The sequence below is a fragment of the Mastigoproctus giganteus genome, chromosome 9 (assembly GCF_048544385.1).
Source record: "Mastigoproctus giganteus isolate SK-2022 chromosome 9, ASM4854438v1, whole genome shotgun sequence".
Lineage (NCBI taxonomy): Eukaryota > Metazoa > Arthropoda > Arachnida > Uropygi > Thelyphonidae > Mastigoproctus > Mastigoproctus giganteus.
Genome location: NC_143583.1, coordinates 218,802,931 through 218,817,784, shown reverse-complemented (window position 1 = coordinate 218,817,784; position 14,854 = coordinate 218,802,931). Strand labels below are relative to the sequence as shown.

General features: G+C 35.1%; 1 protein-coding gene across 1 annotated transcript in view; it reads left to right on the top strand.

The window, feature by feature from the left end:
- shot (dystonin-like protein short stop) overlaps positions 1-14,854 on the top strand; it is a 1,739,701-nt gene that overhangs the window by 898,053 nt on the left and 826,794 nt on the right. The window contains exons 43-44 of the mRNA XM_090380932.1: positions 5,814-5,980; positions 11,162-11,331. Of these exons, the coding sequence (XP_090237058.1) occupies positions 5,814-5,980; positions 11,162-11,331 (337 nt within the window). The remainder of the gene's footprint in view (positions 1-5,813; positions 5,981-11,161; positions 11,332-14,854) is intronic.

The following is a 14,854-nucleotide window of genomic DNA, read 5'->3' as shown; positions in this document are numbered from 1 at the left end:
GAAGAATTTTTAATGGCCTTTTCACAACATGGCTGAGTTGGTTAGTCTCAGGTGAAGGCACTATGGTTTTTCTCCTGGAAACTCAGGTTTTTCGTCTAGCGAGTCAGAAAATTGACCAGAGAATATGTGCAATTTAGAAGAACTCTTTATTGCGTACAAATTCCACTTGGGGTCAGGAGGATGGTGATTCTACCAACTGTGCTACCCATGTGAGCTAGGTATGAGCAACAAACTGAATCCTGTCCAACTCAACTACTCTTGATGAATGTATCCATTTATATTGAAGGACTGTATCCAGTTATATTGAACAGATGGAATGTATCCAGTTATATTGAAGGAGGCAGCAAGGGAAGTAAGCAAACTCTTAGCCATAATTATTAGAGCATCCTTAGAGTCAGAGGAGGTCCCCATGGACTGGACATGGTATTAGTTGTTGATATTCCCAAAACCCAACAACAACGACAAGCAGCATCTTCAAAGGATAGGTCATTAGCAGTTCTTATAGTTTTTTTTTTTTTGGGCCATCATCTGAATCAAGTTTCAATACGAACTTTAAAATTTTTTCCTTGTCTTTTACAATATCTGTTATAGTTGACTTTCCAACCTCGTAAAATTTTTAACAAAGACCCACTTTTGTCCTTTGAAAACCTGTTTAAAATTCTAATCTTTGATTGATTTAATTGTTAAATATTTCTGCTTCTTTTTTTTTTTTTTTTTTGTAGTTGTTGGAGCATCGGCTTCTGTGGCCATAATGCACATTCCAAGGTTTTTGCAGTACTTTGATCCAAGCCCGAGGCGGGATTCGAACCCGCAACCTTTGGGTTGCTAGGCAGGTACTTTACCCACCCAGCTAGCCCGGTCAGCCTGCTTCCCTTAAAAAGGACAAATAAAACCACCACCATAACAACGGTACGGTAAAATGGAACTGTAAATGTTCAGAATCTCTTCATTCCTATTACTAAACTGCATAAACCTTTTACTCCGTGTCTCACTTGCATCTATATTGTTGCAATATCTGCATGCTCTGTTCTTTGTTATTGATTGATGCTTATATTTTTTTACTGTTTTAGATTTTATAAGCCTCCCCCTCCCAAAAAAAAAAATGTGAATGAACTGAAAAATCAGATCACAAAGTGTTATGTTTAGTTTAGTTATTACTGTATGTTAATTAAATATTGTATATATATATATATATATATATATAATTCTGTTTTTGCACCAACTTTTTTTACACGAATTTGATTTAACACGAATTCAAAATAAATATTTCATTCTCTTTTTATACGAGTCATTTTGATTTAACACAATTTCCATGAATTTTTTTTGCCTAAATTCTAAGAAATTTTTTTTTTATTTGTGGCATATTAGTATCATTTCTATATTACACGCACCAATAGATTAGTGTGATTATTAGCTATTTATTAGTGTGATAGCTAGTGTGTGCGTTTTGAAACGCGTGCTTTTGTTTACCAATGTGTACGTCTAGGTATCTATGAATCATCAACGTTTTTATTGAATTTGGTGCACATCTACGGTATTCGTGCATTGTATCTTCGAAAGACATTTAGTAGTAAGCTCTATTTCAAAGTGAAAGAATCTTTAGTGAAATTTGTGCACATATAAATTTATAAATTTTGCTGATAGTCAATAAATTGTAAGTTTACAAATTTTTCATACTTTTTTTAATTATAACCGAGATATTTTTCGGTAGCCCTTATATAATGTCGAATAATTTGCCTATTACCAAAATGAAAAGGAAAGCGATTTCTTTGGAACTTAAAATTCAAATTTTAGATCGTCTTGCAACTGGACAAGGGGCTACGTCTGTAGGAAAGCATTTTGGTGTACATGAAGCTACCGTAAGAACTATTAAGAAAAATGAAGCTCAATTAGGAAGTCGGTATGTTCTAGAACAAAAGTAAGTGTTAATTCATCATCATATACAAGAGATATTGTCAAGGAAAAAATGGAAAAGGCTCTAGTAATATGGATAGAAGATGAGTCACAAAAAAGAGTACCAGTAGATGGAAATGCCATCAAGCAAACAGCACTAAGAATTTACAGACAGATTAAAGAAAAGGAGCCAAGCACTACATCTCAGTTAAACAGAAAGTATGAATTTTCTGCGAGTACAGGTTGGATGATAGGGTTTCTTAAAAGGAATGCTCTTCCTATATAAAAATTAAAGGTGAAACTGCATCTGCAGATGAACCGGCCACTAAAGTATTCCCGCAGGAACTTTCAAAAATTATTGAAGACGGAGGATACACTCCTGATTAAGTGTGGAATGCAGATAAAACTGGTTTCTTCTGGAAACGAATGCCGAACAGAACGTATGTAGCCAAATCGCAGAAAACTGCTGGTGGTTTTAAGGTAGCTAAGGATCGTGTGACCTTGTTATTTTCCTCCAACGCTTCAGGAGATTGTGTGTTGAAACCACTGCTGGTAAATCGAGCCCTAAATCCACGTTCAATGAAAGGTGTAGATATCAATAAACTGCCTGTTCACTGGATGTCAAACAAGAAGGCCTGGGTGACAACTGCTATCTTCACAGAATGGTTCAACAAATGTTTCGCCCCAGAAGTCAGATGTTATTTGAATTTGAAAGGTCTCGAATTTAAAGTACTTCTGATTTCTTGACAATGCACCCGGCCATCCTGTCTTGGAACACCCAAACATACAAATTTTATTTCTGCCACCTAATACTACATCTTTGATACAATTGCTAGACCAAGGTATAATTGCGACAATTAAAACATACTACGTAAAACGAACATTCCAACACGTTTTGGACAAACTGAATGATGAAACACTAACAGTCATTAATGTGTGGAAGAAATTCTCAATTATGGATTGTATCAATCAAGTTGGATTAGCGTTAACTGAATTAAAACCGGCAACTTTAAATGCATGTTGGAAAGCGGTTTGGCCACAATGTGTAAAAAGCAAAGATCCCATCATCCCTAATACGACCGAATTTCCCAACATCATTACAATGGCACACAAAATTGAAGGATTCGATGATCTATCATTTGAAGATATTGATGAATTGTTCACCGACAAAGCCCTAAGCGAAGATGAAATATTAGAGGTTGTCCTTGGGACTCCTTATCCCACAGAACGTAGTGGTAATGAAGAAAGTGATTATGTTCTAAATGCAGATTTAATAAAAGAAGGTCTGGAACTGGCCAGAAAATTAGGTAATCATTTTGTCAAACATGACCCTAATGAAGAATGCGCTGGGAAGTTTCAACGTGAACTGAAGTTGTTGACAGCCTCTTACAGAGGATTATATAACGGCCTAACCAAAACACGAACACAACGATTAATAACTGAATTCGTTCGTAAAAACCGGTGAAACATCAGCACCAGAGGAGACTCGTGCTGATTTTTCTCAAGAGATCACAGAAAGAATTTCATAATAGAGGAAGAAGACCATGTCCACAATATTTCTAGTGATATTCCAGTCGTACACAAACGTATGTGCCCTTTATTATCAGAAAGTGAAAATGAATAAAATCTTGTTATGTGTAAAACAGATTTTTTTTGTTCATGAAGAATTTTTTTCATTTCATATGCATACAAATTTACTTTAATACATTTTCATTACATATTATTACATGTGTATTTTGTTGAAATAAAATGATAAGCTTAAAACGAATATTTTTATGTGTTTTTTTTTAATTATTTTTACTGATTTTTTAGATCCGGAACCAATCGTCTTTCCTTCCATAAATACAATGTCTTTTTTTACACAATTTTTTTTACACGTATTTTTCAGGAACGTATCTATCGTGTAAAAACAGAATTAGGTGTATATTAATTAATTGATACTAAATAGAATAAATGCACAAGGCATAATGAGCTATGGTAATTCACTATAAGAATATCAGTGATATATGACCATATTTTTCCTTAGTAGTAAAAATCTACAGAAGTGTCATAAATGACATTGATTTAATCATCTCATATTGTGACTACCTTCCAAACGAGTTACCATGCACTACCTTGCACTACCTTGAATAAGTAACGCTTCACCAATGGAGAAGACTATTGTTACTTATTCTTGAAGGATACTACCACCCAAATGGCATCGTTTCAAGACTTGTTGGTCTATCTCTGTGGGTGGGTAGGTACCCCATTGTTGCAGTCCTGCCAACCCAGTCATGATGTATCAAGGTAGTGCAGTACGTGGTAACTCATTATGAAGGTAGTCACAATATGAGATACAATTAAATTGATGCTGTTTACACTGCTTCTGTAGTTTTTTTACTACTACAGAAACTAAAATTAATTTGAAAAACAGTTGCTCTTTATTTTCATAATAAACATTATGAAATATTTATGCCAAATGTTGGGGTCATTTGTTCTAACTCTTTTACACATAAGCTGTTACATTATCATGCTGAGTATATCTACACATTTTTCCAGGTTTATCTGAAACACAATAGAGTTGATGATGTAACATTGGAAATGTATTTTTCAGTATTCTTGAATGCCATCTAATGTAACAATTGAACATCACAGGAGTTCTGTAGTGATTGGGATATTTTAAGGGATTTGTGGCCACCTTCTCCTTGTATTTACATCACCACCCACATGTTAGAAGAACTTTAATAGAATATTGAACAGCACATTTTCAAATGAAGGTCCCAGAAATCTAATATATATCCCCCCCCTTCTCTTTTGAGCTCTCCATGTATTATTTTTGATTATCTTAGTTATGCTTTTTTTTTCTCCTATTCTGAGACTTTTAGAGAAACACTAAGCACCATTCTAATACTTGTTTTGCATAACTTTTCCAAAATCTTCCCAAATTTTTTCTTTAACTCCTTTCACATGTTTGATTCCAAGAACTAAAGAACAGGCTCCATTGATTTAATATATATATATATATATATATATATATATATATATAAATTAGTGGTAGTAGTGGGTTGATATGCTAAATAAGCAGCGCCTGTGCCGCCATCTATTCTTTTCCTTTCTATTATATAAGCTGGTTAAGCTTGCATTATGTCAGTGATGTGGCTCTGATCAAGAGTGTTGTCTGTTCTATGGATTATTTCTCGCTGCATAAGGACCACCGCCATGCAAATCCTCTGCATTGGTTGATCTATCGGAGAATGGAAGGGTGGTTTGGTTCTTCGATATTTCCGCCTTTGCGATGATTTGTATGACGATTGAAATGCAGCAATTCCATGACCATTATTGGCCTCGTGGTCCTCTGTCGATATGGGGCATAATGGTCAGTCTATTATTTTGATATTTTAGTTTTTGTAGTTTCTTTAACCCCTTTTTGGTAATATTTCACGTTTTTTTTGGAACTGGTACCTTCAAGGGGCGTACCGCTAAATTATATATAATTGGCATTATTTTAAATTTACATCGTTTTTATTAATTGGGTTTAATGACTAAATTATACAGGGGATTATCGACTACCTTTTTGTCTTATTATATCTACTTTCCCTTCCCTGTTTGTTTATTTTATATTATTTTGCGTTTCGTTTCGCTCTGTATTTTTGCCGTACTACTGGCTGATGTTTTTTATTTTAAATATCATTTATTTTAAATATCATTTATTTTAATTATCAGATATATATATATATATATATATATATATATATATATATATATATATATATATCCTCGATATACACAAGTTTTGCTGTATATACCCTTGGTTACTTTTTTTATCTACTCCTTCTTTGCAAAATTCTTTGATAGCTCTGTTTTTAGTAATCACTTATTAACATTTGATTATTCAGTACATAAATTTAACATACTGTTGTCATACTTTTAATTATTGGCAGATAACAAGAAAGCTGAGCTGGAGTCATCTCTTAAGGAAGACAAACTTTTCTTCCATTCTTGTAATGATATTCAAGAATGGTTGAATAATATGGAGAATACCCTTACTGATGAGTTTCGCATTTCTGCTGATTCTCAAGTGCTCAAACGACAGCAACATGATTATGAAGTATGTAAATTGATATGAACTGTGCAAAAAGTATCATGTATATTGTTATTTTGTAAAAGCCAAACTTTGAATATGTTAAGATCATGGGGTAGAAAGAGCTAAACAGCTCATCCTCCTCTATGGTCTTAATATATTCAAACATATGTAAAGTAGTGTTTTACCTCTTTTATTTTTTTGTTTAATTTTAACACTAGAAAAATATTAAATAGTTTGAATCTGCTTATTTTATTCAAAATTACATTAATTGTTAACCACCAATGTGCAGTTGTTTGGACACTGTCAAAAACATTTGCAGTCTCAAAGACTGTCAAACTTTTTTGACAATGATATTAATATATACTAAGTTTAAAGATGAGTATAATAAAATATTAGTGTATAAGAATTAAATATTAATATCTATTAAAATATTAAATGAGTATTGAAGTATAAGGATATCTGTACACTGAACTTTTTTTAAAAATATTTAAATAATGCATTGGTACACAGACGAAAGAACATCTTTCATAGTGAGAAGAAGCTGTATGCTTGGGGCTGTGCAGTATGAAGTTAAAAATATTTAAATTACAGATGATAATATATAATAAAGCGTTTGAGCCTAAAGGCATGTAAGGCTGCTGGAGTTGATGACATATACTCAGTAATTTTGAAGGAAGTGCATTGAATCAGGTGCAAGTATGTTGAATCATTAAAATTAATTATAAGGAGATCATTGGATGAGAGTCAAACTGACCGGTCTGATTTACAGACCGGTCAGTCTGACTTCAGTGGTAAAGTAAATCATGGAAGAAATGATAAAAAATTAAATGAACAGATATTTCAATAGAAATGGAATTCTGAAGGAAATAGAACGTAGTTTTGTTAAGGGAAAATCATGTAACTAACTAACTCAGACACAGTTACTCGGCGCCTCCGTAGCCAGGTGGGAAGGAGCAGCAGTGCGTAGCACACGCTTCTTGATTAGACCGGGGTTCGAGCCCGTCACCACCAAATATGGAGGATGCGGAAAGGTCAGGGACTGACCATCGCATATCCCGGAGCAATATGGCCTTAGTTGCTAATGCTCCTAAAAAAAAACAACAACACAGTTACTCATGAGCAAGATGCAAAAAAATAATTTAATTTCAGCACTGTTTATTTGGTTTTTAACAAGTTCATTTGGCAGTCTCTCAGTCTCCTTGGCCACAGATAACATTCTAGGATGGATCACAGGGTTGCCATAGGTCAGGAAGTGGAGGGTTGTGGTTAATGGTATTTCTTCAGATTGGCATAATGTTAGAAGTTGGGTCCCCCTCAAGGATCTGTTATGGGACCATTGTTGTTGTTTCTGATTTTCATAATTGACATTGATGAAGAGATGGAGGGCTTAATATGAAAATTTGCAGATGATGCAGAAACAGGGAGAGTGATTAAGCTACAATTGTATTTGAAATCCTGAACTGTGATTTGGCCATGAATTGAGAGTTTCAAGAAGTGTCATTTTTTTTTTTGTTTTTTTTTTTGGAAGTTATGTGTGATATAAGCTGAAGTCAGGTGTGTGCCACTCTTTGTATTATTTTGCCTTCAACTTTGTACAAGTACAGTTATCCAAGCAGATGAAATACAGTAATGTAAGAAGGTAGACATTTAAAATAAAAAAGTGTGTGTGAGAGAGAGAGAGAGAGAAAGAGAGAGAGAGAGAGAGAGATACCATTACAAAAAAAGAAAAAAATTAAAGCCAAAAATAAACATGAACAAGGTGAGGGTTAATGATTAGTATTCTTTTCTGCCAGTTCCGAAAATTAATCATTTTTGTCAGAATCAAAACTAAATGATCACAAGTAATAAACTTTTTTTTCTCTCTCTCAAAAATAATGACTGTTTTTATGGTTGAAGAACACAACTTTATTATGCTATATCATGCTACCATTTTACCATTTTATGCTATTCCATATTTTATCATACTATACCATTTTGTCAGCCATCAGAATTCTAAGTGAAAATACAGGCACAAGCATAATACTCTTATCTCTGTGTATTTATTGATTTTATAAAATTGAAAATGAAAATTAATAATAGTATTGTGCAAATATTAAGCTTATAATGTTTTTTCTTAGCAGATTTAATAAAAGTTTAGTTTTATTGAAAATAAGGAAAAAAAAAAAAAAAAAATTATATTTCACTGATAATGGTGTTCCAACCCATTAAAGGTCAAGCATTGGTATAATTCCAATCAGAATTCAGAAAACTGTATAATTTTTTTTCAGAATTAAAAAAGGCACCACAATCTTTTTTTTTTTTATTATTTTCAGGATGATTGGGGTAATAAATTTCAGGATGATAAATTACATAATTTATTCCAGCTTAATAAATTATGTAATTCTGGCTTAATAAATAAATTAAATTAAATAATAAATTACAATGGTATTTTATTGTCAATTTCCATTATAAAGCTATCTCTCAAACAGAAAACTGCTTAGTTATCTATGCCTTCATTTGCACTTCCATGCGCAATCAAAAAATATTTAAGTTAAGAAATGATGACTGCAAGTTTAACTTCACATAAGGAAATTTTCATTTAATTATGATCCTAACTGTTGTAGAAAAAAGGAGTTTTGTGATAATTTAAAAAAAAAGGGTTGGATAAAAATCTGGATAAAATAAACATTATTATTTTCTCAGCCATCAAATAGTTGTACATAATATAATAATCACTATTGTAGACATGTATCATATACAGTTATTTATTTTATTTTTGTTAAGATTGATTCATAGGAAGAAATTGTCAGCTGTCAAGATGAGTTTTTGGAGATCAGCCTGAATATCTAAAGTAGAAAGAGTTAGGAATGAAGACATAAGGAAAGCAATGGACGCTCAAATAAACATCATCAACAAAATAGAACAAAAAAAGATTAGAATGGTGTGGACATGTTATGAGAATGGGGGAAGAGAGATTACCTAAAAAAGGATTGGAATGGACACTGCCTAGAAGGAAAAGGAGAGGAAGACTGAGAAGCACATGGATGGAAGGAGTGAGGGCAGCTATGGAAAAGAGGAAATTGAAGAATGGAGACCGAGAGGACAGTAAAGAGTAGAGTAACAAAATTAAATTATATAAAAAAAAAAAGTTAGGTTGAGGATAACTGTTGATACAACAGAGAAATCCAAGAAGAAGAAGAATGATTCTACCTAAGCTTAGCTTCTTTGCATCGTGGTGGTGGTGATATGAGTTCTGAATGGCATGAGCACTTCCTGGGCCAAATTGTGCCTTTTCTTATATTATAGTACAGCAAAAGCTTCCTTGCATCGTTAAGCCTATTCTAATACTACCAGTTAGCAGTTTTGAATCTGATAGTTCTTTGCTGTGATTTCGAATTCTGTCTATTACTAACAAAATTATTATGCCTCAAACAAGGAGGAAGATTCCTCAACCTCCTGTAGAAGTACAGGAAACCTCAGAAGAGGAGGAATCATCCAAAGAAGAAGTCTGTGTTTTACCAACAAAGCAAATAGGTGCAAGGCAAGTCCTGAGCCTCGCCTTGGTGTGCAAAAAGACAATAGTGATCTAGACATGACCGTATTTACAGAACTGAATAATTACCAAGAAAAACTGCAGGTATGTGTCTTGACTCTGCATAATGTGACCCCGTGTATGATGTTAAACATTGCATGTCTTATTGGAATAAGATGACACAAGTGGTTCAGAAGATTATGGCTGAAAACATTCCACTAAAAGTGAAGCTGGAAGTGCTGTTAGATGAGCAAATCTCACCTATAAGGACTTATTCTGATGTAGTTCAGCCTCCAGAACAAGAAAAAGTCAAGATAAAGTCTATAATCCTGAAGTCTAGGACTGAGAGATACCAGAATAATGACCAGGTAAAAGCAGTACTGGTGGATGGAATCGCTCTGGTTCTGCTGACAGTAAGAGTTATTGCTGTCCATCCAATTTGAAATCGGCATGTGGCTGTTGAGGCCTCAACTGAGAATGATATTAAGAAAATAAGGGACTGTGCTCAAATACAAGAGCACAGTAGACTGGAAGTAGAAAGGACCCTCCAATAAAATCCCTGGCTTGTGGTGTTTAATGTAAGCACAGAAGTCACTAACGAACGTTTTCTACAATAACTATGCAGAAGGAACTTGGCTGATGGTGGATTAACAAGAAATCAAGTTTCTTCTGAGATTACAGTGCTGTCAAAAAATAAAGCAAGAAGTTCTGGTATTAACTGTGTCCTGGAGGTATCCAGCAGTGTTAGGAAAATACTTATAAATCACTCAAGAATTTATGTTGATTGGAGCTCTCATCGGGTTCGGGATTTGCTGACCCTGACTCAGTGTTATAGATATACGTCTTTCTGCCATATGGCCAAGCATTGTGCTGGATGGGAGCCATGCGTACAGGAACTGTATTATGAAAAATGAGACAACAGTGTGCGAACTGCTGGCAGAGGAAGTCACCGTCGGCTCACAAAGCTGTTGATAAAATCTGCTCAGATTATGCGCTAGCAGTCGATATCTTGAAAAGGAGGACTGATTTTGGTGATTAGTTGGGTGGCCTCTGCTGTAAGTTTGCAATGGTTTGGCTCCGCCAGAACATCTGCCAGTGCCTGCAGATGTTCTGTTAATCTGAATGCCAGATAATGGGTCGTGGGCTGGTGGTCCTGGGCTTGGTGTGGCTCTGATGTGGAAAACTCTTCATACGAGTTGTATGAACTCTAAAGAGGAGAATGTCTTCTTTAATTAAGTCACTTAAATGAAAATGAAAATAGATTTAGATTTGTTTTTAAGTTGTCTGACTGGGTGTCAGACTGGTTTTGTTAGATAGGCAACCTACTTCCTTGTGGTGGGGACGGTAACTCGTGGTGGGGGACAGAGACACCATTCCCACTCGAGGCTAAAGGTCATTCTAAAACATTTTATGTTCTGTTAATGGTCAAAGATTGACTGTTGTTGTAAAATTGCTAACCAATAAAAGGCACTGTAAAATCAGCAGAGGTACATAGTAGCATATGGGCATTGGCCTAAGGGGCTACATAAGGTCAAGTTTTTGATACATGAACATGAAATACCAGTTCACAAATGCTTCAGTGTTGATTGCTAAGTATTTTATTTCTTAATTTTTAATAAAAGTGGTGTTATATGATAAGTACAATTCTGAATATTTTTTTATGTAACTTAAAAAGACTTTGTTAATTTTTACAGCCTATTTATAAGGAAATTTTGAACAAAGAACACGAAGTTCACATAGTCTTAAGTAAAGGAATGGAAATGTTGAATAAGATGACCCGCAAACCTGAAAGTATTTTGCTTCAAAAGAAATTGGATGCAATGAAAAGGCAATGGGAAAAAGTCCGAAAAATAGCTACTGACAGGTAATACTTTGAAATGTATTCTGGGATTTTGTTTTAAACATTATCGCAAATATTACTGATAATCTGAATTTTTTTTAAAATTAAATGAAATAACAGATGATTAATTCCATCAGATAGTGTAGATATATTACAGTGGTAATGAATTGACAGATTAAGCAGCCAAGTCATTATACTTATTGGAAACAACCACCTAGTATCATATGAGGATTACAGAAAGGCAGTAAGAAAGAAAACAGCCTAAAACAGCAACAAACTTGGAAAACCAAGGGGAAAATAACAAACTACTGAACTATATATTAAACCAATACTCTAACCATGGAACACAAGCCTGAGACCAAAAAGATGAGAAGAATAATCTTAGCAAGATTAAGACATCTGACATATACATAATAAGAATAAGATATCTGACATATACACAATAAGAATAAGACATCTGGCATATGAGATTTAATATTTAAGTTTGCAGATGGCACAAAAGTTGGCAGATTGATTAACAAAAGTCATCAGGGTGAGCTGCTGCAACAAGATCTAGGAAAATTTGGTCGATAGGCAGTTGAAGTTTAACATTGACAAATGCAAGTACTGCACATGGGTAGCAGTAATCCCTGAGTAACTTATCAACTGTATGGTACTATGCTTGGGGTAGTGCAGAATGAAAAAGACCTGGGAGTAATTGTGCAGTCAGACATGAAATTCTCTGAGCAGTGAATTCCAGACATGCTGCCAGGACAGCTCACAGGGTTTTGTCAATATATACAGAAACCTTGCTAGCAGGGATAAGGAAATGATTATCCCTTTGTATAAGGCCATAGTTAGACTTCATCTTGAATACTGTATACAGGTCTGGAAAGCTCACTTTAGGAAGGATGTAGACCTGCTGGAACTGGTGCACAGAAGGGAACAAAAGGGTGCTCTTGCGTAGGAAGGCTTCACTTCTGCAAATTGTGGTGTCTTGAGACTAGGCACTGCACCTGCAGGATAGATCTGATTGAGGTCTTTAAAGCCTTGAATGGATTGAGTAAGCTGAATTTTAATGGCATTCTTCCACTTGCTGAGACTAGACACATGAAGGGGAATAAATTCAAGTTGAGGAAGGATGGTTGCAGGATAGATGTGCGGAAGTTTGTCTTCAGCCAGCTGGTGGTTGATTGTTGGACAGGATATGGATGAGTGAACTGATTTTTTTTTTTTTTTTTTTTTTTTGACTGCTATATATGCTTGCTTTCTTGCATCATTTGCCATTACTACTACTATTATATACATTATTATCTCCTTAGTTAAGAGGAAACCTTGCATTACACCAAGTATAATGTTACCCTGACAGTCAAGAACAATCTAATATTATGCCTAAACTATGAACATTGCCTTTGATCCAATCATCATCAGCCATTTTCAATCTGCTGCAGGATGAAGGCCTCTCCAGCAACAAGATGTGGCCAGATTTGATCCAAAACTAGTTGCATTTATTTAAAAAAATATATATATAAAAAAATGCCAACACTTTGTCCATCCCTTCTAACACTTTTGTCTAGTTCTTTACATTTATCCAAACTACCCACTACTACTGCTCCAGATGGGAGTTTGTTCTGGCAAATGACTACCTGCTGCCTTAAGGCAAATATCTTCACGTTACCCTGCAACCATCCTTCCTCAGTTCGAATTTATGCCCCTTCATGTATGAGGTCTCTGAGCAAGTGGTATGATTCCTTCATCACTGAACTTACTCAATACATTCAATGACTTATACACCTCAATCAGATCTCCTCACAGTGCACTAGTCTCCAGGTGCTGAAGTTTGCAGAACTGAGGCCTCTCCTGGTAAAAGTATCCATTTGAAAAGAAGAGCAAGATTGGTGAGGGGAGCAAAAGCTTATACAGCATCAATCAAAAATAAGAAAATGAAAAAAGCTGACACTTCCCATTTCATCTGTCCTCGTCGTGTAACATTTTATCTAGTTCTTCCCTGAATTTATTCAAATTACCTGCCTCTACACCAGATGGCAGTTTGTTCCACCATTCAATTACTCTCAAGTGGAAGACAAATTTCTGCATGCCCAACCTGCAGCCATTCTTACTCAATTTGAATTTATGCTCACTTATATGTATAGGCTGAATTAGAGGAAGGATTTCATCAGAATTGTGCTTATTCAATCCATTCAAGGCTTTAAACACCTCAATTAGATCTTTGTACTAGTGCCTAGCTCCAGATGCTGCACCTGGCAAAACTGAAGCCTCTCCTGGTAAGACCCTTTCACTCCCCCTCACCAATCTTGCTCTACTTTGCACCCACTCCAACAGATCCATGTCCTCCCCAAAATGAAGCATCCAGGCCTCTATATACTTTTGTTCCCTTACTATTATTTTTGCTCTTCTTTGCATTTCTCTTTACATGTCTACAGATCTATGTCATTCCTAAAATGAGGCCTCCAGACCTGTATGCAGGTACCCAAGATGTGGCCTAACCTTGCCTTATAGAATGGGATAATCACCTCCTTATCCATTATGAAAAAATTCTTGCATATCGTTAACAAAATCCCATGTACTGTTTTGGCAGCCTGTCTGTACTTCTCAGAGAACTTTATATCTGTCTGCCCAATTACCCCCAGGACTTTTTCATTCTCCACTACCCTGATATCTTACCAGTTGCCTGCAGGACCTTTTCATTCTCCACTACCCTGATATCTGACCAGTTACCTGCAGGACCTTTTCATTCTCCACTACTCTGAGTGCAGTACCACACAGTTGATAAGTTACTTACAAATGCAAGGTACTGCTACCCATGTATAGTACCATGCATTTGTCAGTGTTAAACTTCAACTGCCATTTCTCAGCCCATTGACCCAATTTACCCTGATTTCTGTGATTAAGGGCAGTAACTTGCCCTTAATGCCACACTACTCCAATTTATATAGCAGTCTTATGTGCACATCATTAATAGCTTTTCTAAAATACAAGTATATGATATCAAAATTATTTTTTGCCTCCAGTTCGTGTGTTACTGTTCCACAGTATCCTATCAGGTTGGTCAGACATGGTCGCCTCTTAATAAATCCATACTTTGACTTTTCTTTTTTTTTTTATTATTATTTTTTAATTATACCAGTCATTCCTCAAATTCTGGAATGCCATCTGTATATTACAATATCATACATACAATATTACAAGTACAATTTACGCTATCGTGCAGAAAAATGAGGTACAGCCATTCATAGTATACAACAATGTTTGAAGTCCATCCAGTTCACTCTCACAAAGATAAGAACTGCAGTCAATCCACACATTTTGGCAGTCCAGAACTGAACAGCACAAAGAGCTGTCCAGTAGTGGCAAGAACTGCACCTAGCACCACAAAGAGATGCTGAAGTGAACAGCGTAAGAAGCTGCCCAGTCCAGACCATAACAATATCTAGCACCACAAGGAGATGCTTAGATGATAATAACTTTTCTCCTTCCTCCACATGTCAATGATGATGATGTTATATAAGGGTAAGTTAATCGGAATGTTACTGTGCATCCTCTGCTT